The sequence below is a fragment of the Nannobrachium achirus genome (assembly GCF_963921795.1).
Source record: "Nannobrachium achirus genome assembly, chromosome: 5".
Classification (NCBI taxonomy): domain Eukaryota; kingdom Metazoa; phylum Chordata; class Actinopteri; order Myctophiformes; family Myctophidae; genus Nannobrachium; species Nannobrachium achirus.
In genome coordinates, this window is record NC_137814.1 from 36,528,683 (window position 1) to 36,555,839 (window position 27,157).

General features: G+C 41.8%; 1 protein-coding gene across 1 annotated transcript in view; it reads left to right on the forward strand.

The window, feature by feature from the left end:
* Positions 1–984: 984 nt before the first annotated feature.
* asic1c (acid-sensing (proton-gated) ion channel 1c) overlaps positions 985–27,157 on the forward strand; it is a gene marked incomplete at both ends in the record, with an annotated part of 111,748 nt that continues 85,575 nt past the window's right edge. Inside the window, one exon of the mRNA XM_080726469.1 lies at positions 985–1,539. Coding sequence (XP_080582595.1) covers positions 985–1,539 — 555 coding nt within the window. The remainder of the gene's footprint in view (positions 1,540–27,157) is intronic.

A 27,157-nucleotide genomic window follows, 5' to 3' on the forward strand; every position in this document is an offset into this window, starting at 1 on the left:
TAGACAACATAAAGAGTGAAACTGGAGGTCTTTCTAGGAGAAGCGTCAGTGGATTGTGTGTGTGCAGGGGTGGCCATAAAGCAGCAAGAGGTGGTCTCCCCTATTAACTGTGGAACCAGCGCTGACGAGGAAGTGGGGACCCGCGGAAAACCTGCAAACGCTGGTTGCTCTGGGCTGGGTTGGTCGGAGGTCTGTGACCCCCCCCTCCCACACCCCCACCCCAACCACCCCTCACCCTTTCCCCATCATTTTGACCCTGGGAGAAGCAAGAAGAGGAAAATACACGCACAAGGAAACAGAAAGCAGGTGGCAGCGAAAGGGACCAGTGAGCCGTTTCTTTCTTTATTACCTCCATTCACAAATCCACCGCATCCCATTATCACAGCGATGTAGAGGCATTCTCCCCGATTGGAGGAGGAAGGGTCCCATTGACTGCCGAGGCTTAGCCCCTCTCCCCAAACGCAAGCCTTTCCATTGCAGCCCCCTACCCACCGCGCACACACTCTCTTTCTCTCTCTGTCTCTCTGTCTCTGTCTCTCCCTCTGTCTATTTTCTCTATTTTTTCCTTTCCATTGTCCACTCGGGAATCAGGAGGCATTGCCTTTTAGTAGATGTGGGTGTTTCTGGAGCTGTCATTGTATTTGGTTCTGCTACAAAAGACAGCTGTACAGGGAGTGTGAGAGAAGAGCTTTGGAAATAATAGAAGAAGAGCTTGAAATAAAAGGGGGGTGGGGGCTGGACCTGCTGGAACAGCTGACGACCACTGGAGGATGAATTGCAATGAAAGGGAAATTTACCAAACTCTGACAAGCATTTTATGATAGCGGTTTATGTAGACGACTGACACCTCTCTGCGGGAGTAGAGGAGCAGCTGTGACAGACCCAACGCTGGCGGTTGGTTTCTGCTATTCTGTTGCTGAGCAAAGTCTTTAAGCTGAAGTTATTTTTCTGTGGTGGGGGGGTGGGGGACAGCGCTGAGCAGTCATGAAGGGAGATTCGGAGGAAAGCATCGAGAGCATCAGGCCTTCCAACCTGCAGGCGTTTGCCAACATATCCACACTACATGGCATGAGCCACATATTTGCCTATGGGCACATGACATTCCGCCGGTTCCTCTGGTCCCTCTCCTTCCTGGGCTCCCTGGGCTTGTTGCTGCTGGTGTGCATGGACAGGGTGTCGTACTACTTTGAGTATCCCCACGTCACCAAGCTGGACGAGGTGGCGGCCCCAAACCTCACCTTCCCAGCAGTTACCTTCTGCAACCTCAATGAGTTCCGCTTCTCCCAAATCACCAGGAATGACCTCTATCATGTCGGCGAGCTGCTGGCCCTCCTCAACAACAACTACCAAATAGCTAACCCACATCTGGCTGAGCCAGAGGTGCTGGCTGCCCTGAAGGATAAGGCCAACTTCCAGAACTTTAAGCCCAAATTGTTTAACATGACTGATTTCTACAACCGAACCGGTCATGACATTAGTGACATGCTTCTGGCGTGCACCTTCAGAGGACAGGAATGCTATCCAGTGAACTTCACCACTGTAAGTACCTTGATGCTTCCATGCCTTTTATGCTATATATTCACATGCTATACTTGTACTAAGTATGTATTCCTTGTCAGAGACTGCAGGCTGTGCAGTGTGTGTTCAGATCAAATTACATTTTATTTGTTTGTGGTTTATGCATTATAGATTATTTTAATCGGATATCTGTAGACTGTAGCACTTATTGTTCACTTGTTGCACTGGGGGTCTCAGTGCCTCCAGGACTCACAAAAGGCTACCACTGGAATTGGAGGCACATACGGTTATGGCTGCAATCAGTGTTGAGTAGTTGTACACTGTAGTAGTGTATCCAAAGTTTGTAGTATAAAACAAAACTTTTTTTGTTTTTAAAAGTGTGTTGATACTTAATTTCTAAATTGTACGTTGCCTCTAACTCTCAGTTGTTGCTTCCTGTGACGATATTGCAAGAGTTGCTATTGAGCCTTGAGTTGACATCAGGTCAATGTCAATCTTTGCAGTTCCTATATTGATAGCTCAGTGGTATCTCAAGACATATTTGCTTTCAAAATGGAGGGAAGGAAGTCAACATGTCAGAACTGTATACTTTGTCCATGAGGTGTCTTTCTCAGGACAATATGAGGCTTTAAGCAAAGCTTACACAATAATACATACCTTGAGTGATGTTCTCAGGTTTTTGTGGAGTATGTTGTGGTTGGTTTCCACCTGTACCCTTGATCAGGTCACTTCTGTATGATGGCTCTGCCCTATTCTGGGGGCGTCACTTTTCGTTGAAGGTATCCGGTGTAGAGAGAAAAAATCTCACCTGTGATATCGAATACGACATATCTGTGTGCATCTCCTTGTATGGGCCGTTCTGCTGGCCGTTCCGCTGTGGTGATGTCGGTTTCTGCATACTTTCTATGACGTTAGTCTCGTGTGATGTCAGTCTTGTACTATGGACATGGAGACGCATAGGGACAGACATAGGAGCAGTTAGCACCGCTCAAAAAGGATTGGGCCAAGGATAGATCCCTGGGGGACCTGATCAATTAAGTACACACACACACACACACACACACACACACACACACACACACACACACACACACACACACACACACACACACACACACAGTTCAAGTGGTTAATTATTCATGGAAGGTTCTGTTATACATGTGTTATGTATGTATGACAGCAATTCTTAAGAAATCAGTAATCACACACAGCAGTATGTTTGTTGTGCATATCAAGCCTTATCAAAACTGCTGACTCGTGTAAAGTCAGTCAGTTGGAGATAGAGAAGAGACTCTTTCATGGTGAGTTATCGCAATCTTCCATCCACTGAACTCGACTATGTTTTTCCCCCTTTTTTATGCATTCATAATGAATAGGCTACTCCAAATGATGGTGGAAATGTATCCCACAGCACATTAGTATCATCATTATGTGTTTAGGCAGTGTGAAATTAAAACATATGTTGAGGCAGTAAGTAAATTAAAATGGAAAGATTTAGGATAAAGATCTCACACCCTACCCTACACAGTAACTTGAGCATGCACTGCTTATTAAAGTTTGTGGATATCGGTCCCACTTGTGCCGTAGGAATAATGGGGTCAAAAACAATTTGAGGCAGAGTAGACTGCATCCCTCTATAAATGTTAATACAACAGTATCACACTCACCTGGCACATTGACCTAAGCTACATTCAAACCAGTGGACGTTGCACAGAGAAGACAGGGAGACAATTTGGACTGACTGATACAACTGTGACTAGATTCTACAACTAGACTAGTGTGTCTAGTAAGTTATCTGCTTGCTTGTTAAATCTTAGTTGTTGAGTGACTGCTTATAATGAGCTGATGTTTTATTTCTAGCTAGTAGCTACTCCAACATTTTCCCCAAATCAAATGAACACACTTCCTAGAAGCTGAAGAGGTGTTTGTTCTTGCAAACCACTTTCAGGTTTAAATCAAATAAACCAATTGAGATAAATCACTGACGATATCACTGACACCTCAGCCATGTGTTATATACCCAATATTATGCCTTCTTGCTGTCTTTATACAGTATGTATGCACAACCAGAAGAGCTTAGACCCTTTGACAAACTTGAATTTGATCAGGCTGTGTCACTGACATTATTTTATTAGGGTGATTTACTGAGGCAGCGGTACTAGGAAAAGCTCTCTTTAGATTGGAGTGCCATTTTAATCAGTCAGAGATTATTAGTACCACAAGATGTATACACTTTTAATTCTTACAATAAATATGTGTACAGTATATGCAAAATATCTGAATAAATATTCAGTAAAACTCTGAGTCACTGTAGATTCTGCAATGTATGTCGCAGAGCCATTATCATGAGCCTGGTTTTCACCACTTTAATTTCTCTATTTTATCCAGCCACTTTGTAAAGTGCAATTTCCTTCCCACATAATTAAACCTGGAGGAATCCTATACAAATGGCCAGGCAGTGACTGACTCCACAATCCTCAAAACTGATCAAATACGGTGTGGTTTTAGCTTTGGTTAAGGGTAGAATTCAAGTTTTGCAAGTTTATGTAGCATATTTTATGAGATGAAAACATCCATTTAGCCTGTATTTTGCAAACTAATTATTCATTACTAGCCAATTTTCCCGGTTGAAAATACTTTCCTTTTCCAGAAAGCTGATGGAAGTCTGCTGATAAGGCCATCACTACGGGCTAATGCTTAATTTAAGGCTATTTTCAGTGCGTGACACAGTTGTATGACTTGGGCTTAAAACATTTTCATCTTTGTGAGTCTGAACTACACTTATGAGGCATGTCAGCAGTAGGAAGATGTGGTCAAACACACTGTAACCTTTCACCTTGTCTTCAAAGACAGTTATATGCTGTGAGCAGGTTCAGTATGTACACTCTGGTGACATAGTATGAAGTTTTGTTGGAGTAGGTGAAGCACTACAACATTGTACTCCGTACTGCATTATAATTTACATTCACTAGTCACAAATGCGTTCATGAGGGGTGGGCTGAGTTGCCATACAGATCCAGCAGAGTATGCAGTGTTGTATCTGTAGTGAATGTGAATTTACTAAATTTCCCGCTTGGGATAATAAAGGTATCTATCTATCTATCTATCTATCTATCTATCTATCTAATGTGAATAAGTGGACATGCCCACTTATAGAGAATCTTAATTCATGACCTTTGCAACATTTTTGAAACAGGAAAAAAAAAAAAACACTGAATAACCCAGTTACTGAATATGTGAAAACAGTACAAAATCATTGCTTGTTTTATTTTTCTGATGTTATCTGCTATGCCATTATTTTGCAAGCGCATCTGCTTTTCCAAACAGTGAATCTGTAATCAAGGGGATTTGAACAATAGCCTAAATTGCGTGGTGTTAATGAGTTGTACAACACCAAACAGAACAAGAAAAAAGACCACACGTAGTAAAAAAGAAGAAAAAAAATCCCAAGGAATATGTCTCTCTGACTTTGAGTATGATGACATTATATGAATAATAATGTGGCATATAGCATCAACCAGCATTTTAACGGCAACCAGCCAGACATTAAACAGACATGAGCTTAATCAGCTAATAGCAATTATGAATGTCCAAACCTCGCCGTTGTGTGCGTGCAGTCGCAGAAAAAAAAAAGTTTAACCCTCTCGCTTTTTTTTTACTGTCCCACCACCTCATCCAAGCATATAGAATAGGGACAGGCCTAGGTTCCTCAATATCATTTAGCTGGGGACCCCCTGGAACTCCCCAAGGACTGGCGGTCCTCTTTGAGGACCAATGAACAAACTGACAGCACGAGAGACGCAATGACGTGCCCGCAGCCCGCGCGTAAAAGTAAAAAAAAATAAAGGAATGCAATGGAATGTCTCTGACTTTGAGTATTACATTATATGAATAAGATATTATATATAGGGTGTCTGTCTGTCAAGTTGCACAAGGTATTTAGAGCCCTTATAATACACAGATAGAACAGCACTGCCCTAGCCAAATCTGCGCAGCAAAAAAAAAGACACTGCCTTGTTGCCAAATGACTGCGCAGAAGAAGAAAAAAGAAGAAAGAACGCTATAGGCTATAACGTTTTTGAACAAGTGATTACAACAAGGGAGAGAGTAGGCTAAAGTAAAAAGTAAGTAGGCTAATAATAATAATAAAAGTGTAGGCTGTGACAGAATAGCCTACACTCTGCGCAGCCTAAAAAAAGGAGGAGCTGGCTTCATATAATCTGATGCAATCCCGTGAGCTCATTCAGACGACAATAATTGTAAAGGATTCCTACCCGATGACCCGAAAATATCAAGCTTTTTTGATATTATCGTGAGTGCTCCCGACGAGTCCCGAGGTCATAAAAAAGCTAATTAACATAATCCGATCGTGTCGGGGTACTGTTCAAGCCCAAGACCGATTCTGGGGCCGACCAAACGATTTTCCCGGGGGGTCCTCCCGAAATCTGGTCGGGGATCCTCGGCCCCGGGATCGGCTCAATGTGAACGGGCCCTTAGATGGATATATCAGGAAATTATCATTATCATTATTCAAATGCTCCCAAAGAAGTATAGAGGGGAAGATTTACAATGCAAAGGACTGTGGGAGTGATGAGCTTTGACCTTGAATAAATGAAGGAAGAATTCCATTAAGTCTTGAACATGATGCAGCTTAGAAAGCAAAAAAAAAACATGCAAAGCGTTTTTGTATCGTAATGGATGGGTGGATAAGGGGGGGGTCATAATTTACATTTCAAATGCCATTCAACAAATTGATTCCCTATCCTGCATCATAACAAGCCTTTCTTGGCATTATGTACATAATTAATTGTTGTCTTCTTTAAACCTTGACATTCCAGGCACTTATATTTTCAAGGAGTGAGGCAATTCGTATGATATTACCTGTCTAAGCAGGTAACATTTTGCACTGTATTAAAACTTTGGAACTAGAGATGAAGCCATTTTGATGACATAAAAAATAACCACCAGACAGAGTGCATTTTACTTGATTTAAAAACTAGGGGGGTTATCAAAGCAGTGAGCTTTACAGCCCCTGGCAGCCTTTGCCTGGGAAACCATTTTAATTTCATGTTTTATCAGCCAAATGTCAAAACAAGTGGATATACGTAGATGATTTGTATGCATGACCTCCTTCCATGGACATTTTTTTGAAACGGTGAAATGCACTAGCTGGGGCTGATGGCACCAATGCTCTGAAGAACTGCTTGTCTCGTTAAATTAAGACTGGGTTTGAGAACAGATTTATCACGGGGATCTCCAGCATCAGCAAATGGTTATCTGATGATTATCCTTGCACCTGACCTGGGTAGGTAAGACAGACAGTTTGGGATTAGGTTAAATATATTTCCCAGAGTGGAGTTGGGAAAGGAGTGGTCATCTCATGGCATGCAAGTCATTTATAAAAATAACTTTGCTGTAAACTGGATGCAAATCTAAGTAGAAGTAAATGGAAGCTAAAGTAATTAAAAACTGGCAACCACATTGTCGCCTAGATTATGTGGTTACTTCCTATTTCTGGGGGCTTCTGGTCAGTGGCTTAACTTAGTTAAGGTGGGGCTCCAGTGCTGGCTATTATGACCAGACAATTTTACCAACAAATCAACAAAACCATTACTGTATTGGGGTTGCGCTTTCGAGGGTATACTCATACATAGCAAATGGCAGTATGGTGCTGATTCTAGTTGTATCCACCAGGCCGAAGGTGTGGCCATGACTGTTTTGCACCCTGTCTGTCTGTCCGTCCATGTGTGTGTGTGTGTGTGTGTGTGTGTGTGTGTGTGTGTGTGTGTGTGTCCGTCCATCCGTCCGTCTGTGAGCAGCTAATCTCCGGAACCGCCACATGCCAGAGCAGAACCTCTGCTCCAAAACAGATCAGCCTCTTATAGTACCACCAGGAGGCCGATTTTTGCAAAACATTTTTGAGCGGTGGCACACTGTCTCCAATGCTTGACTGTGTGTGTAGGTATGTAAATATGTTTGTATGTAGCATGAGCTGCAATACCGCTGGGTGACCAGTGGCAGGCCTGGGTGACCAAGTGGCGCTGTTGAGCAGCCGAGGCACACACACACACAGCAGCCCCAGAGTGAACCGCGGCCCCAGAGCGACCCGCGACCCCTATTAATGTGAGTTATTAACTTCTTTGAACACATGTGTAGCCTACTAGAGGTGGCAAAGGGCCTGTTCTCCACTCAATACACCGCAGACGGGCTCTCCACCTCTTGGGCCTTAGTGTGACTGCATTGTCTGCACTGTCTACCTACGCCTTCTTTTGGTGGAAAGCAGCACCCTGCAGTTAAACTTTGGTTTAGTACACAGTGATAAACAGCACTGCTTCTGAGCAACCTGTTCTTCCAAGTCAGAGACAGGCACACTTATCAAACTGTATTCATTCATATAGCACAACCCTTCATATAACACCAACAATAAGTTGTACATCAGATGAAACTCCAAGTGCTGAACATAAGGTGGCTTGGGGTGAAAATATGGACTGACGTCATAGATGACCATGGGTATTATAGTTTTTGAGCGGTGCTAACCACTCCTACATCTGGCTTTGTGTGTATGGCCGTCTGTCCCTATGTCTGTTATACATGTGCGGGATGTTTAATGAAATGAACTCATAAAAGGCACCTCTCACAACTGGGCTTAAAACTTGCACGCCTACATATATTTAAAGATAAGATGTCATATCACCCAAAATAATAGTCTTATAGCCTTTACAAAACATTGACTAAAACAAAGCAAATTTTCCCTGTTATTTTAGTGCATTCAAGTGCATTCTCTACTGGAGCATATACAGTAGCTGCATGATGCATGCAATCAATACCACATGAAGACAAATTTCACCATTAACTCCTGTGCTAAATGTGCGTACAAATACAATTGCCTTGCCTTGCTTTTCCTTGCCCACACTACTAGCCAATAACGATGCTCCTGTACCTCACGTTCATGTGATACGTTTAATCAGGTTAATCAGGTTGATTGGTTAATCAGGCATGCAATATGCCAACACAAGCCAATTCTCCATACTGAAATGCCAACTCTTCCAGTGATGTTGAACCGTTTTCAATGTAATGAATTCCGAGACCCACTTCCTGGTCCAATCCGGTGCCCCAGATTTGATTGCTGAAATGTTTAGCAGTTTCTGTTGCACAAATATAATGAACCAGAAGCCTGATGACAGACTGAAATGAAACATTTGTTACATTTTACAACATTTTAAGCAATTTGTATTAATTGTATTTTATTCCAACAATATAGGCTTTTATCGTAAACAAACTCAACTCTACTTATGTCTCCACACAACACATGTTCCCCTAATCTTAAAGACCCAGTGAATACGTTTTTCACACTTTTAGAGCTTATCCGTGGTAATCATATGGGCATTCTTAACACTAGATTCCAAAAAAAAGAAAAAAGAAAAGAAACCATTTATGGATTTTTATAGGCCTATCAAAAGTCCATAAAAGCTAAATCTTAATTACTTCCTGTGAACAAAAACGTGATGACATCGACTTTTTGAATATAAATGAACCTTTGATTACATTCACCTGTTTTATTCCCATTGCTGGCATTCCTCCAAACACAGCTGTTTTTAATTATAGAGCTACTACATTTTAAATGTCATTCAGGATGAGGTCCGACTCCAGACTCCAGACTGTTTATTAGTCATTGTAAACTTAATCAGCACACTAAAATATGTATCTTAAAACATTACAGGTTAGAATAATAAGCAACTTGGTAACAAACATTCTGCACAGCAGCCCCAGACAATGTTTCCCTCTGCCTGCCGTCTGCAAACTAATGAAGCTACAAACGAAAACACGCGTCACGTGACCATCCCATCCCCTGAAGGGCTGGTCCCTTCTGATTGGTTCAGAATATCAAAGGCTTCCGTTTCAGACTGATACTTCAAAATAAAATGCCCAAAAAAGCCATTTCAGCTCGACTTTAATAATAATAATTTTGTATGTGTTAACTCCGTAGACACATACAAAACAGAAAAAAAAAATACAAAACTATGGCACCACGTCTTTAAGACAGTGTACAAATGTTTTCTTCTTCCTATGCTTTGGCTTTCACTCCCATGCACCTGTCCTAAGTAGTTATGCAAAATGGGTTAGGGTTAGGGTAACCCTAACCCAAGTAACCCTAACCCAAGTAATTTTACTATGTCAAAAGTCCCTATACTAAAAGTCCAATCTCAATTACTTTCTGTCAAACAAAAACAAATGCGTGATTGCATCAGCAAGCCCCTTAAAATAATGAATTATGATTTGATTTCATTCACCTGTATGATTCCCATAGTCCCATGTTCCTCCACACACAACTGATTATAATTATTATGAAGACATTCCAGGCTGCTTCTCTGTTCTGATTCAAATTCAAGATGACGGACGGACGGACGGACGGACGGACGGACGGACGGACGGACGGACGGACGGACGGACGGTGCATTACAAATGTCCAGGACCCCAGGGAGACAATTCATCTGTAATTCATCTGTCTCTAATGGGGATCCTTAGAGGTAGAATGACCTCAAATGTATATTTATACATTTCTTTGTTTTGTTTTCTGACCTCAATTACACCCCCTAAAAAATGTATTCAGTGGATTTTCTGTGGTCTGGGGTTTTCTGAATAACTAGGATCAGAAAAGTGCTGTGATTTTCCTGTGGATTATGATGTCACAGTCCGCCCCCTTCTCCTCCCAGCCCCTCCCCTTCCCGCTCTTTCTCAGGGAGCAGAGGCAATGATTGACGTGCAAAATCCCTCAACAGCAACACCCGCAGGCAAATAGTTTTTTTTTATTGCAGCTGAAAAGGCCTCAGAACACAGAGAAAATAACCTACCATGGCTCACTGGAGTAGATTTTTCAGTTAAAACCTTTTTAGCTAGAAGGTCCTGGGTTCGATTCCCGCCGAGGGACACTGTGGGCGTGTTCTCTCCCCTGCGTCATCAGCGCCCACACCCTAGGTGGGGTTGGCGAAAGGGCCTTTCTGTGTGGAATTTGCATGTTCTTCTCGTGTCCCCTAGGGTAGGTACCCTCACAAAAACATGCAGTAATCCTGGTCTCTATAATGCCTCCCCTGGCCAGCCGGGGCGCCTGATGGAGGGGAAAGCAACTGGTTGGAATAACGTGTTCCTTCCACACGTTACGTTCAACTGGGGAAGATCCCCCCCCCCCGACTTTTGCACTAATCTGATGCTTCTAAAAAATGCTTCAAATCATGAATGCAGCGCCCGATTGCCACGAAAGGCCCAAGAAGACATGATACCCTTTCACATTAGCTTATTATAGCAGCACCAGGAGGTCACAATAACCTAGCTGACCTGTGCTCGGAAGAGCACAGGGCTTCTAGTTTATACAGTATATTTATGCAAGCAGTTCTTGTATGCAAGCGACACTGTCAAAACTACAGTAATACATTTGGCTTTAGTCTTGTTTAGCCTTAGTTAGTGTGAAAAACTGAGGTTGTAGCCCATGCTTAAAACCACATGTGAAAATTTTAAATTGTCCTTCGCTTGATTGATACACTGCAGCTAGTGAATTGAATGATGAACAATTGATTATCATAATCGGATGTAGATGTAAAGCCTTATACTTAAATACTGGCAAGTCATGCAGGCTCCTCTGGGCCACACTTTTGCAGCTTTCTCACGCAATGTTTAAAATCAGTATTCATCACCACATTTAACTGGAGCTCAGTCTTTAAGATGGGAATCAGCTTTCATCTCATCATGTACCTGACAGCAGGTACCAAGGGGTGAAGCATGTCTGTGGCTGTGAGGAGGCTAACACTCTACGGCTTGTGGGTCTAGATTGGCAGCATTGGTGATTTGATGTTTAAAGGGCAATTTGAATCCTCCACGGTGCATCCGGCTTTGCTGAGCGTCCACAATTGGCCGTGTTCGAGGGAGGGCAGCCAGTCAGGGCGGGTAATCTTTGTTGCTGCACAAGCGACTGCTATAGGCTGGAGTGGCGACTGTCAGCAGGGGACGAATGGTGTAGGTTGCCTGGGTTTAGACGCTTCATCCTCCCGGTGGGGGCTCCTCAATGGCAGGTGAACCAGTAACTGTCAGTACTCCTACTGATACCATTATGCATGCACACACACACACAAACACGCACTCATGTCAAGCATTCGCTCGCGCACACACACGCTTTGCAAACTGTCTTATTGCATGTTATTGGTGTTATTCAGTGGTTTTGGATGGGCTGGCTTTGTGGAGAGAAATTATTCATAATAACTGATAGAAAGAACTAATCCTTTAACAGTTGGCCAATGTCCAGAGGGTTAATGGATGTTGGGAGACTGAGAGTGTGTTTTTTTTCATGCACAAAAATGTTTGGAGTTAATGTAAGCACTTAAATTAAACATTTAGCCTCAGATATTTTCCATAGCTTTACACAAAGAAATATTAAGCTTGATAGCCTTGTCTATTCCAAATAAACCAGCAATTGGGCCGATAGCTAGTGGGATGCAGTAAACAGCATTCCATTAATAGTCACAATAGTTTTTACAGTAGCTCATGAGCATCGTAATTAATCTTTAAGATCCTTCACCCTCATCAATGGGTCAGTGAAACAATGTAATGTCAATTAGCATGAATAAATTGTATGTTGAGGCATACAATAACGAGCATGGATTTATATTTATGTTGCCGGGTAACTGCTGGAACAAAAATAAATCAATAAATAAACTAGAAAAGTGTGCTCTTTGGAGCTTAGGTCTCTGCCAGGCCAGGTTGCCTAATGCCTACACAGGGCCCGCAAACTTTGGAATTCTGTCATAGCATAATGAAATATGAAACATCTGACAGAAATAGACATCTATATAGACATCTATAACAAGATCCTAGGGGGAAAACGGACCCCTTGGGGAAAGCAGAGCCTCCTTGTGGTGCTGGGTGGGAGCAAACAAAGCGCATACTGTACAATGTTCAGAGGTGAAGATAACAAAAGGACACGTGTACAATGAATGATTTGAGCTTAAATAGACCGCTGCTTGACTCGTCTCATACAACGTTGTGGTCTTTGACCTCCATAATGTAGGTGTTGGTGCGATTCCTTTGTTTTTTACTAAGCTTGCCATTTCTGGAGCTATGAGATGATTATGTGGTATTTGGATTGTAGATCTTTGATAAGCTGAGGACAAGTAGGTTGAATTTAACTTCACAGCGTCATAGCATAAAACCGCTTTAAAGGTGATACACCATGAAATTTCACTTTTCCTATTTTAAAACCTTTTTTTGGGGTCCCGCTAGCACCTTCTATCCTCACAAAGTCCCATTTCTGACCGTTGTGTCTTTCTCTGGTTTTGAGAAGGCGAAGGTTAAAAGTATCCCACGGGTTCTCAAAACAGGCTATCCAGATTTGCTGCCGATTGTGACGTCATCTGCCGATTGTGACGTCGTCATAAAAAAAAATATTATTATTTTTTTTTCAAAAAAAAAAAAATTGTTTTCATTTTTTTTTTCTTTTTTTTCTAAAGGATTTTGGGGGGGTGGCGCAGTTCAGGCCAAAGGTGGTACTGCGGCTGAAATGCTCTGAGAGCCATTCAAAAATGAGAGAGGCTCTCTATTCAGGAGTGGTAATTTAGCCTCAAACCTTTTGAAAAACGTCTTTGGGACATAAACAATATGACATAAATACTTTTTAAATGCATGGTGTATCACCTTTAATGGAATAGGATGTTACTTTTACAAGACAAACACCATGTATTTGGTGTTGTTTGGGCACAGAGTGTGTTGCACCCTCTAGTTACACATGAGTGCACTTTCCATTAAACTGCATAAACACAACCAGAGACCACACATTAATATATCTGTCTGTAAATCGATTTGGTCTCCTACATGTTCAGAATGTTCATTAAATCCTACCAAATTTTGCCCAGGGAACTTGATGACTCATTTACCGGGCTTAAAAGCTGACATTTCTCAGTTCCCTAGACCCGAGTTCAATGCACCACTAATGACAGAATTGTGCTAGAAGTCATTTCACCTGTCATTGCCTTGATTGCAGTGTGTCTTGTATAGTCATAAACCGAGTTGCAGTACTAAAGTAATTAACATTCATGAGCTGTGGCGTTGGGTTTATCTTTAGCCAAGGCTTAGGCTGCACTGCTAATATGGAGGCCAAATCATAGACTATTGTATGTGCCCTATTTATGACAAAAGTTAATAGCTTCATTTCATTTAAATTAATACTGAGTGTGTAACTTTTTCAATTAAATAGGTTTAATAAGTTATTTGTGTCCACAATAACCATTAACTAAACATGAGATGCTAATGTCAGAATTTTCAACTGATGACTTCATACCAGAAGTGACATGAGAACAATTTGACCTTTTAGCAATGAAAAGGTTTTGTATTATTTACTCTACAGTCAGTATCATACTACACGATAAGCAGGGAAAGTCTATTTTCTGATAAGTGTGTCACAAATGTCTGAGTCTGAACATTTGGTTTATCAAACTACAACCCATTTGAGTGTGAAAGAACAGATATTATATAGCCTAGAGACCTTTAAAGTGTATTAGTGAGTACATTAATTAATTATTAATTTTTATGAATTGCTACTTTCTCATAAAAAAATAAATGATTGTGTGGGTTTTCCATAAAGTCATCCCAGTTCAAGTGTTGTCTAGATGTGTGCCAATTCATGCGCAAGTTGAGTTTGAAGTCTGTCTGTTGGTCCCATATACTGTATGCACATGACCAACTGCATGGCGGTTGGATCTGTGGTTCTGGACAACCGGATCTCCATATATAACTATATATGGGCATATCGGGAGTGATGTGGCCGTTCCTGCCTATATAGTCATAGTGTATCAAGTTTGTCTATGGTTATACAGTATCTGAGTCAGAGTGATGAGGCCGTGTTCCTGCCTACATGTTTTTTTTATTTATTCTTTATTTCTCGCTTTGGCTCGCTCAGCGGTGTCTCACATGGCTCAAGTCGCTTGAGACGGCACGCCTCCGCCATTGTTTGGTTAATACTGTAACTATCCTTGTTTTCTCAAAAAAGTAATAGCGGTGTCCATGTTTTCTTATTTTTGCATTCAGCCAATGAGAACGCAGGGAGGGCGGCGCTTGCCAGAAGGGCGCTACCAGAGCAGAGTGACGACACGCTTTGAACTCGCAGCAGACCGGAAGTGGCTTTGCATGGAGTCCTAGCGAGCCTCTGCCCCATCTGCCCCCATTCTAGCCGAGGCATTTTCACTCGCTGGAAGTAGACCAAATCACGTCTTTTTCACCATTTTAACGCATTCATGGGCCTCTCTAAGTTAGATAACATTATTAGAAGGGTGAAAAAGACGTGATTTAGTCTACTTACCAGCGAGTGAAAATGAATGGGGGCGGACGGGGCAAATGAGACGGGCTCCATGCGTGCATGTGTGCGCATGCGTAAGCTAGGCTAAGTTAGCTTAGAGTAAATAGGCTTTCCACGTTTACTATGGGAGTCGACTGAAGTGTCGCCACTCTCCTTAGACCGCTCTGGGTACTACAATTCACTATTACGCAATAGAATACTAATTTTCTCATGTTTGTTCTAAATTTGGGTGGTACCAGATCGTGGTTGCTCCCTCTAGTGTTGTCTGTGTTTCACTCAGGAGAAGTAGATCGACAGGTGTGAGGGTATCGTGGGCACTGTCTCTTTCAATCCCATCCCGGGCAGTACTCCCTTAAGTCCCTTGTATGTACTGTATGTATACCCAGCTTGATCACCTAAAGCTTTTGGTATATTCAGAGTGAAAGAAAAATCATTTAATTGACTAAGCAGTAGATATCCCTTGCATATAGGTTATACTGTATGTTCTATGAAAACTTACTTCTGTGAATTGTTGCTTGTGTGGTGTGCTAAGGTTTTATGATTGTGTCAAGTGTGATAAGTTCAGTCTCAGCACCAGTGTTTCCAGTTGATAACAATAATTTTAGCTGTTTTAATACCACTGCATTAAGATGTGTGTGTACCTGTGGAATTACTTTTGAAGAAAGAGAGTCCTTGCCATAAAGTGTTTACAATATTTATTATATTGTATTAACAATACACCATAGTGAAGTGAAACATCTACCATCTCTGACCGTTACTAGGTCCATTACTGACCATTTAGTAGTCTAAATCTGTCATATAGCCAATAAATCAGACAGGAACTTAAACAAAGGTTTCCACCATTCAAGCGTAAAATCACAGATCACTATCAACTCAAAGATAGAACAGATAATGTGTTATCATTTGAAATTATAATGAATCCATTTTCTCTCTTAATTTCTCTTTCTAACTCGCTACCTTGAGCCTGCCTGTTGCCATGGCAGTCTCTTCTGTGAAGAAAAGCTCCGCTGGCATTATCAAGAACTATACTGTAGATTCAACACTCATCGTGCAATAGCACTCTGCATGTGGATAGCATGCACAAATAAAGAAAAGGAAAAAAAAGTCTAGCATTTCCCCTCTTGCATTATTCAGAACAATGGACATCCATGATGACATACAAATAACATCGGTCTTTACACTATTGATCAGCACCTGACATTGAAGACTTAAAAGACACTGTTGTCATTCAATACAAATCAATATTTCACCTTAAGACTAATGGGATGGTGCAGAGCATCTGAAGGGGCTGTAAAAAGAAGAGAAGAGAAAAAGAAATAATGTCTCAGCAATTCTAGTGGCATTTATTCTTATTCAATGGCACTCTGCAATTAATTTAGATTTCAGATACAGATAGGTTAACCTAATATATTCAGTCATTCGAGTTTGTGGACAAAAGGCAACAAAATGATCTTAGCAGTTTAAATATTCTGTCTGGTTTTCTTCACACATGCCTGCTAATATCTCATGATAAATGTTATCTTCAGAAGTGCTCTGGTAGGCATTATGGTTAAATATCGTACAGTGAATTTCGGATGCTAAATAGTATATTCGTTCATGCTCGTTTGCACAGCATGTGAACGATACACAGCAGGACAGCTGTAACAAGTACCATTTTATTAGCCTTTCCTGCATCTTTTTGTGTTTGGAGGAATGCGACTCTGCTCGCTCCCCAGATACTCATTATGACTCAGACACTGGAGGATATGAAATAATGGCTTCACAGGAGACGTCAGCATCTCCAGTTGCACCTCTGAATTTAAAGTACTAAGTTACCCTACTGTACGCATACATGTACAGTATGCTCATCTTTTCATGGTGAATGGCTGTCACGGCATTGATACTCAGTTGGCAAATCTGCTTTCATGATGAGAAAACAGTGAAATGTGCTACATTACCACATATCATGGATGACTGTTGTCATGGGTGGTGTGGTTTGTGTTAAACAGTGTTAAATTTTGTTTTAGAAATCTGAATGGGTTTGACTAATCACTTGAACCCTAGCGTAGATCGGCTATGTTCGGCAAAGATATTTTGGAGAGGGCTTATAGACCCTGGGTGACTCTGGTCAATGGAGTATAGGGTTTAAAGGTTAGAAGCCTATACCGATTCCGATTTAATCGGAATCGGTGTTGTGTCACTTGTGAGCACCATGCAGAGGAATGTGTTTGTTCTTTTTGTCACTGTGTTCTACAAATAACAGCTGGCTTAAAGACCTCCAATTTGAGGCGTTTTGCACAACAATGCATAATGGCCAAGCTTCTTGCCAAGCAACGTGAAAGACTTGGGAAGATTAATGATTTGTGCAATGAAATAGCATTGCAAGCCTGCAAAAGGCAGCAGGATAAAATCATGCTCTGAAATCTAGCAACGTATTATCTGTAATTGTTAATGACCCTACCTGAAATATGTTGTTCTGACCCTTTATGAGGAGGAGTGGTGAGTCATCTAGTTTGCATTTTCTGTAACTGTGCTTTATCTCCAAGTGTCTCTCTCTATCCTGCAGCACAGTACGTGTCTGTCTGTGTCACCTCTCCATGAACTTGATCAACCCATTCAGCCTTTGCACAATGTTATTCACAGCTTAGAAAATGTCTTGGACTATAATCATTTGAATAGATCATAGTACCCTAAACCAGTGGTTCTCAATCTGTTTTGGCTTCAGTACCCCCTTTTCCTGATCTCTGGATCAAAGTACCCCCTTTACCCGTATACAACATCTTGCTTAGAAAACTATATCTAGCATGTTGTAACAGTCAGGCAAAAACCTCATATCTCCATATTTTACCTAATGCCCTACTTTGCATACTACAGTGTCATACAAAAGTAGCTACTTTTGAAATTGAATCCTGAAAAGTAGACGTTTTGGACATATTTGGTATCCACCCGATGCTATGAATGAACGATAACCCACCTTGTGAAGAATATAACCTTAAAAATAAGAAAAGTAGTGAAAGACTTGAAATTAGAGCATCCTGAGCACATTTATTAAGTTCAGTTTTTCCATTCTCTCACGCACCCCATGTAGTACCTCCGCATACCCAGAGGGGTATACATACCCCATTTGAGAACTACTGCCCTAAATGGTTCCAACTGCAGTTTCTTTCTGCAAATTACATTTTTGTAACTTGATATCACATACAGTATATATAATAAATTGCTGGCTAATATTGTGTTCATATTGTAGCCATGATTTCATTACTGCAGTAAAAACACAGTAACTTGATGTGCCTAATTCTATTTTATGACATTGCTTGGTTGTCCTCAGACGGGTGGCTGGTATCTCCCTTAGAGATAGGGTGAGAAGTTCAGTCACCCGAGAGAGACTTGGAGTAGAACCGCTGCTCCTACACTTGGAAAGGAGTCAGCTTAGGTGGTTCGGGCATCTAGTACGGATGCCCCCCGAGCGCCTTCCTAGGAAGGTCCTCGATGCGTGTCCCACTGGGAGGAGACCCCGTGGCAGACCAAAGACCAGATGGAGGTATTATATCTCCCAACTGGCTTGGGAACGCCTTGTATATACTTCCTGAGGGAGTGGAGGAAGTTGCTCGGGATAAGGAAATCTGGAGGTCTCAGTTGGAACTGTTACCCCCGCGACACGATTCCGGATAAGCGGTTGAAGATGGATGGATGGATGGATGGATGGTTGTCTCAGCATACAGTGATAACTAAAATAATGTAGCACTGCTATTACTATATCCACTTTTTAGGACTAACTTTGTGTGAGTGATGTGTGTGTGTATTTCTTTTTCCTCAATTTAGTCATTGCCAATTTCCCCCATATGACATGTCTGCAGTCTGTGACTGCCAAACCCTACTTTTTGGTCTGGGGAGGGTGTAGACAACCACATATTCCATCGCACATGCAGTTGCCAGCCACATGCAGTTGCCAGCCACTTTGCGTGGCGAGGAACAGGCTAGTGCAGTGCAGGGACAGGGAACGCTCTGCCTTGCTGACTTCCCACCTTCGAACGCGGACAGTAGTGTTCGCTGGAGTGCCGGGCCAATCCGGAGGCACCACAGAGAAAACCAACCCCATTCTCCACAGTGGTGGAAACGTACCCCTGCACCACGCCCCTGCAGTCAGATCATTTATGTAGCCTACATCCAGAAAGTTCAGCAATACCCAAAGGGAATCTCTCCCTCTCCCTCTCTCTCTGAATCTCTATCTCTGTCTTATCTGCCGATAAAGTCTGTTAAGAGTCTCTGCATCTCAGCCGTGGGGGAACATTCTTTTTTGGAGACACTTCACACAGAGCCAGTTATAACATAATTATTGTTAAGAAAGCACCGGCTGTTCCATCGTCCCTAATGGCTGGATTTAGGCTTTATGTCCCCCTACACGCAGTCGTCATGATAGTGTGACTCATGTCTAGATTCCTGCAGTTAATTTATCCATTTGTAACTCAGAGATATGAGACATAATGGGCTGTATTTTGATTGTCTTAAGTACCAGCTCTTATGCCTTAACTTAAAGGTCTGTCCATACTGTCTCCGAACACCAAACTTTTCGTCAGAGAGTTCCGACTTTCTGACATGCAGCTTTCCCAACTCTAATTCGGAGTAATGCTTTTCAGACATTTTCGACGAAAAATGTGGTGGTCAGAGATAGTATGGACAGGTCTTTAAGTTAAGGCATAAGAGCTGGTACCTAAAGGTAATTTTCACTTTAATTAAGAAGAACTTTGGGTCATTTTATCGTTTGATCAGGGTTTTGGGAACACCCAGGACAGTTTTTAAGTTGCTTGATTCAATATTTCAATATTTAGTATTGATTTTATCAGACACGCCCCCTTCCTATACAAACCCATTGTAACTTCAAACTCCATTTTAACCGTCTCTGTCTGAGACGCTGTGTTTAAAGCAATATAGCACTATTTAAAGCTAAATATTTGCAGCCCTGTGTAGACAAGGATTTCAGCATTTTTCTTTTTTTATGACTTTATTTGATAGGATAGTAGACTGACAGGAAATGGGGAGAAAGATGGGGAATGACATGTGGCAAAGGTCATCTGGATCGGGAATTGAACCAGCGACGCCAGCAGGCATCATAGCCTAGTATGTGGTATGCGCCTTGACCACTAGGCCAGCGGGCGCCCTGGATTTCAGCATTATTAAAGTGAGCTGTCTGTGCAGTATGCTCATTTCAGCAACACATAAACAAGTCAACAACTAATTATTATAACTATGAACAGACATGGCTAGGAATTGTCAAGTAATCGTTATTGTAAATATAGCCTTTCATTTTTAAACTATGGCTTTGAAACAATAGGGCTTTGACACAAATTCTGAACATGATGGTGGCAGACACTGGCAGTTAATTGAAAATAAAGAAATAATACAGTTTTAACAAAAGAATCCTGATTACTACAATAATCGGTCATATCCCTACGCACGGAGACTACAGATGTAATCGGTCCATTCTGTTTGATTTGTACATGCTGAGCACCGTCGGCGTGAGCGTCTGGGAAACCGGGGATTTCCCCGCTGGGCCGCTAGGGGGAGTCCGGCGAGCGGGCCGCTGCAGGTCACTGCAGTGTTTCAATTGAAACGGGCCTCGGCCGTCAATGCGAATGATCGTCGTCCATCAGAAACCCCCATTGGGGCCCCCTTTCTGTAACGTGCTAGTTCTGCCTATGTCCTGTTGCCAGGGGGGACTCCGACTGCCAGTAAATCTCAGTCCAAATAAATGACGCTCATATGTGAATGACACTCTATCGGAAGCCCCCCTCAATGGGCCCCCTCTATCACGCTGTGCCTGTGAGCTGTGACGCTGCACACCGATTGGCTTCACTTTGTGATACGAGCTAGGCGCGCGGTTTAGTTGTTGGATGGACTGTCAAAACAAGTTGTTATTAGTTAGAATACATCACAGAGCCTTTCAAACGAGAGAGCATTTGTGAGTAAAGTTGGCAAGTTGTTCAACCACTAATTAACAAGAATGCACGCTCATTTTAAGATGGCAACAACAAACATGGACGCAACACTGGTCTGTCGCATCCTATGGTCGCATCCAGTCAGATGAAACATGTCATGTGGACAGCTGGACACGTTAAAACGTTACCTTGAATGGAATATATCTGAGGAGCAATTATGTCAACTTCCCCAAAAGGCTGTCCTGTCTTATTAAACCAGACGCTGGGACAGCATCCACTGCTTGTATTGTATCCACAATATAACTTGTGAGTATCCTAATTTATTACCTTAACATGTCACGCCAATGCGCAAATGGTAATGTGGGTAGCCTACAGTAATTAATGTACAGTATTTGTGCAAGTTGGCCCTACATTTGTGGATAGCCTATGCATTATGTTCAAACAGTTCAATCCAAAACATAATGCTTATAGTCCAGTAATTTTAGGCCAAACCTAAAACAAATTGCAATAGTAGCAAACTCAACTGATTCTGTATCCTCATTATATCCTTAGTGAGAGAAAAAAAGTCCCAAGGAATCCCATCAGGGCAAAGTTTTAAAAACGACCTACCTAACTTCACATACTATACACTATAATATAAAGGAAAAAATGACTCCCAAAAAAATCTGCTTTAAGTGGGATGTGAGGGATCAAACTAGGGGTTTTTAATTATTCGGAATCCATTGCAAGCATTTGTTTTGCACGAAAAACATTCATTGGGCAAGAAATGGCCACTCAAAATGATGGTTTAGTGATGAGTCATCAATTTTCACAGTCTTTTGGGGTCCGTTTTTAGTGTGGCGTTGGAACCGTTCATTTTGAGGAGGGGGTGCTCAAGTGAAAAATTGACAATTAATTAATAAATAATGCTCAATTTTGACAATTAATTAATAAATAATGCTCAAAATTTTTTAAGCTCACGCGCTACGCGCGTGAGCATAGGGCCGGTCTGATGCAAATCCCAGGTCTGAAAATTCCTCCCACACCGAGCCTGATGCTGAGTTACTGTTTATTTTATTGTACAAGCCAACACCTTATGATATACTGCTTGAATCACTTCTCCGTGGGCCTTGGATGTCTCTGTTCGTCTGCAAGCTGACCCAGGAGGTCCAGAGATGAGAAAGTTTGTACTTCCCCAGGGGGGCTGAGAAGGTTCTATGCAGACAAGTCAGAATCTTTCTCGCCGTGCTTAGTCAGGCCTAACATGCCCGAGGCACATCCCTCTCTTTACTGGATATACATTAAAGGAGATGGTCTTGTTCAAGCTTTATTATCTGGTATGCTGCTGAGTGCTGTTTTTAACCTGGTGTGCAGTAAAATCCACAGTGTTACTTTAACTCTGAGAGTGTACAAACAGAACCAAATGGAACAGTAATAGATACTTTGACAAGAAGTAAGTTGCGTTGATTTTGTGCAGATCTGTTTACATTCCCCAGGCATGAATACTGTTATGATGAAGACAGCTTCCAGTGGAAGTACATACAATGGAAGTCCGCCCCATAGACGCTTTTGACTGTAGTTCTTTTCCAGACTTTTCTCTAGGCAGGGATGGAGGTTACATGTGTAGTGGTGTAGTGCTGGTGTTCATTCCAGTGAGGCTGATGACAGGAGCTTTGAACTAGTCTAATTTGTCAAGCTGGGGATGAGTAATGATGACAAGCGCAGTGTATTGATTGACGCATGATTCAGTGATTCATTGTCATTCCACTTTTGGACATGTCAATATTCCATTTGCAAAGTAATAATGGTTTGTTTACCCGAGGTACTGTTTGTGCGGTGTCAAGTTGACGAGTTGTGATCAATTACACTTTCAAAGCAATACAGATGAGTTTTTCAAATAGGTATAATTTTGCAAAAGGGTCATATTTTGTAAGGAATTAATGTCACTATTCTACTTGACATTTCTATATAACAATGTATGATATTTACTGTAGCTATGCATGGATATCAAGTTTGTTATTCCGGACGGATGTGGGAATTATGTTTTCGCCCCTGTTCATCCGTGTGTACAATCTGTCCATGTGTCTTGACTGTCTGAAAGCAGCTAATCTCAGGTACACCTTGACCAATTGCCGTGACACTTTGCATGTAACGCTCCTAGAAGGCCAAGGAAGAACCGTCATGCCAATTCTTTCGAATTAATAATATTTATAGACCTATTTGATCCTGCGTCGGAAATTGAGTTTCAGCTTTACTCAGTTGATTGCTGCCCAAGTGGTCAGACTTGAGCGGAGGGAGACACACACACACACACACACACACACACACACACACACACACACACACACACACACCAGAAATTGTTCCTACAGTATAACCTTTTAGAGTTGGACTCTTGGAAGTTAAACTCTAGGGCAGGGGTCTTCAACAGGGGGTCCTCGGAGTACTTGCTGCAAGGTGTTGTGAGCTTGTAGATCGGCTATTTTCGGCAAAGAGCTTCGGTGTAGAGGGGGAAAAAGAGCAGAAGGTCAAGTTTTAAAAGTAGGCTAATGACTGTTCAAGCGGTTAAATATCTAAACACAAATTGACATGAATCAAACGATGACACTATGGAATCTATGAAAAAAGGTTGTGGGGGTCCCTTCTTCATCTCTCTCTCAACTAAGGGGTCCTTGGCCTGAAAACATTGAAGACCCCTGCTCTAGGGGCAGAGATCTGAACCCAGAGGAGCGCACCTTTTTAGTTTCCAAATGTTTTGTAGTTAACTCCCAGCCATTTACAATATGCTTGTGCGCCTATACTGCCAGGATTATTATTATTTTTTCAGTCCTACAATACAACAATCAATGACCAGAATATAATTGTAAACTGCAGTCTATTTGTATACCACAAGAGTGCGCCAACGACTAAGTGATCAGGCTGACTCATTAGACTGAATGAGAATGACCTGCAGCCTGTGTTTATAATGGAACTGACGGCCGGCCGGAGCGCCCAAACAAACAGCATCGTGCACGCCCTCACGGGCGCAATCAGTTTATTTCAAACACTCGACCATGATGCTGGGTGACCACTCTGTCAGCCTCTCATTTTTTCCGAATGAAAATCCGTCTACATATGGTAAAGTTTGATAAGAAAAACGTTGGCTTTCAATGCTAAAATTTGCATATGCTATGCTATATGCAAATGACTTCCGGGTTACGTCATCGATGACATCATTTCCATCGCATTATCATTGCTGAAGCTTAAATGAAGCTAGAATGGTCATTTATGGCTCTAAAAATGTCAAAAAAATACCCAAAAAATCAGAAAATCATCAGGAAGGCGACGTTTGGCGATCTGGCTGGCTGGGCCTCCTCAAAATGGCGACGTTTGGCGATTTGGCTGTGAACTAGTTAAGTTCAGCAGTTACCGTTTTCTAACGTTCAGCAGTTACTGTTTTCTAACCTCCATGCGTTGGAGGTAATGCATTTTGGCTCTTATCTGCCCTGTGCATGTCACCTGTGTTGGGGTTTGCTAATCTAAATTGCGAAGTGTAGAAACTATAAATGCTTAAGTGTTTAAGATAGAGTGGGTCCATTATCAACTAACTCAGTGTAACTACCGGTATCCTCTTTTGGCCAAACTGTTTGACAGGCAAAACGTTGACAGATCATATTTTACAGCTAATTTGTCTTCTGCACTGTGGCATTCTGTTCTATTAGATGGAAGATGACTCATTTCCAAGACATGTCATTTCTAGGCAATGCTTGCAATATCATATGGAGTAGGATTCACTCTGCACTCTTGTGCATTAATCACATAACCCCCCCTCCCTGGGACTATACTTAGTACGCTCGTATTTCCCTCTACACCAAATCTCTTTGCAGAAAATCAACGATATAACAAGCTCACAACACAATGCAATGCATTGTGAGCTTGTATATAAAGATGATTATGCCTACTAAAGAGATGCTAGGGTTCATGTGGTTAGTCATTGAAAATGAAATATGAAATATATGAAAAAATTGATCTTTGCCTATGAGATCTGAGTATGACAAATCAAACAGTAGTTATATAGCACATTGCATGCAGCATTTGCAACCCGGTGTTCACATTAACAGAAATAATTCAAAGGAAAGAAAAGAGAGGCTCTTAAGATTCATGTTAAAATGTCTGAACAAAAGGGTTACATTTCTCCAGAGAGGCGCGCGTCTGCCAAATCAATCCAGAATGATAATGAAAACCTCCCCCCAGCCCTGTCTACATGTACAGTCTCCCCCTACCCCATGTATCAGACAGGGGTCATCATAGAGGTACACGCTATGGTCCCAGAGGTGTGGTTCTGTTTCAACATAATGGGTGGAGAAAAGCTTAAAGGCAGACAGCGCTTGACTGTAGAACGATGCCATTTACCATAAACGCCTCCTATACAGGACCTGTGTTTTTGTCGCCTCTTGTCAGGGTCATTTATGCTCAAATCAATCTCCGGGCTCCCTGAACATAGGCAATTCTCCATGTTCCTGTTATTGTTTGTTCCTAATTGGTTGTGTTAAAGCTCACTTCATTCAGCCTCCTCATTTACTGTCTTTGTCGTGTCCCTTTTTTAAGAGGATTTAAGTCAAAGACACACACACACACACACACACACACACACACACACACACACACACACACACACACACACACACACACACACACACACACACACACACAGAGAGAGAGAGAGAGCCCACACACACATATACTCCTCCAACTCATAGCTCACACCCAATCTCATTTACCAGACCCGTTTCCTCTCTTGTGTGCCAATTGCAGTCAATACTGTATCCTTGCCTCTTGCGAATGTGTTTCAGCAGGCAGGCACTGTCAGAGTTGACGCCGTAACTTCGCGCAAAGATCTAATATGCAAAATGCCCATATTGTGTCTGTCATCTGACGGTATAGAAAACGTTTTGATTGTACTGTGTGGGAGGAGATTAATCATGGCTCCTTCGGGAAGAAACATCAACAGTAATAACAGACTACTGTACATAGAGTGTTATGTGCAGTCAATGTTACCACGGAGATACAAGTCTATCCAAATAACTAAATGTACATAATTAAGAATGTTAAGCATACAATGAATTTGAGGAAGATTCTAGAACAGCCGTCTAGAACAAGAGACACAAGAGCATTAAAGTGTGTTAGAAAAAGATTTAAAGGGGAAATTACTAGAGGCAAAGAAGACACATTGTAAAAACCTCAGTGTTAAAATAATTTAGGAATTAGTTAGAGTTAAGTTATCACTAAGGGGTTTACTGTGTACAATTAGAAAAGGCGTTTAAAAACAACAATGCCATAACTGTTATGGTACACTATGAAGTGGATGACTTCATGAATAGACTGTCAACCACTCGGAAAAGCATTTGTGGCAGATAATGAGGCACACAGTTTGCAAATTAATGGGGGGGGAAAAGGTCTCCAAGTTTGATAAAGGAAATGATTCAGATCCTCTTAATTCAGTTATATCTGTGCAGTCAGATACTGTATAACTGATACTTCTGTTTAGCAGGTGAGGAGAACTTTTAAACATTTAAATCAGAGGAAGGCCACAGAACCAGACTAGAAGCAGTGCTCTTCCGAGCACAGGTCTCCACCAGGCCGTGCGTCCTGGTGGTGCTACTGTATAATAGGCCAATGTAAAAAGGGTGGCATTATGTTCTTCACCTTAGATCTTTCATGGCAATCTGATGCTGCATGCATGATTTGAAGCATTGTGTTCCAAAAATGAGTTTTGCTAAAGTCTACCTGCTGGTGGCGCTATAACAAGCCAATGTGAAAAAGGTAGCATTTGTTCCTTGACCTAGTGGGAATATGTGTGGCAAATTTCACGGTAATCGCAAGCTGCGTTGATGATTTGAGGCATTTTGTTCAAAAACGGAGCAATCCTACAAGCTTTGGAAGCCAATATTAGCCAATCAGGATGGAATATGAAATACAGACTGATCGGACTTGATCACATGACTATAGAGATACTGTGTACCGATTTGCGTGATCTCTGGATAAAATCTCAAGGAGTAATATCCAAAAATGTGTTTTACATAAGTCGGCCCAAAGGTGGCGCTATAAAAGGCTGATGTGAAAAATGCAGGGCAAAGGTTTATCCTTAGCCTCTAGGGAATGCGCTTACAAAGTTTGAAACTGATCGGTGGAGTTATAGGTAAAACCACAAATCGGCCTGTTATAGCGCCACCATGAGGCTGATTTCAAAAATGTTAAGTGGCATTTCCTCTTCGATCTAGTGGGAACATTTGTGCGCGATTTCATGATAATTGCACTTTGCGTTTGGGATTTGAGGCATTTTGTTCCAAACGGCTCAATCCTACAAACTTTGGAAGCCAATCTTAGCCAATCAGGATGGAATATGAAAAATCGGACAGATCCGTGTCGA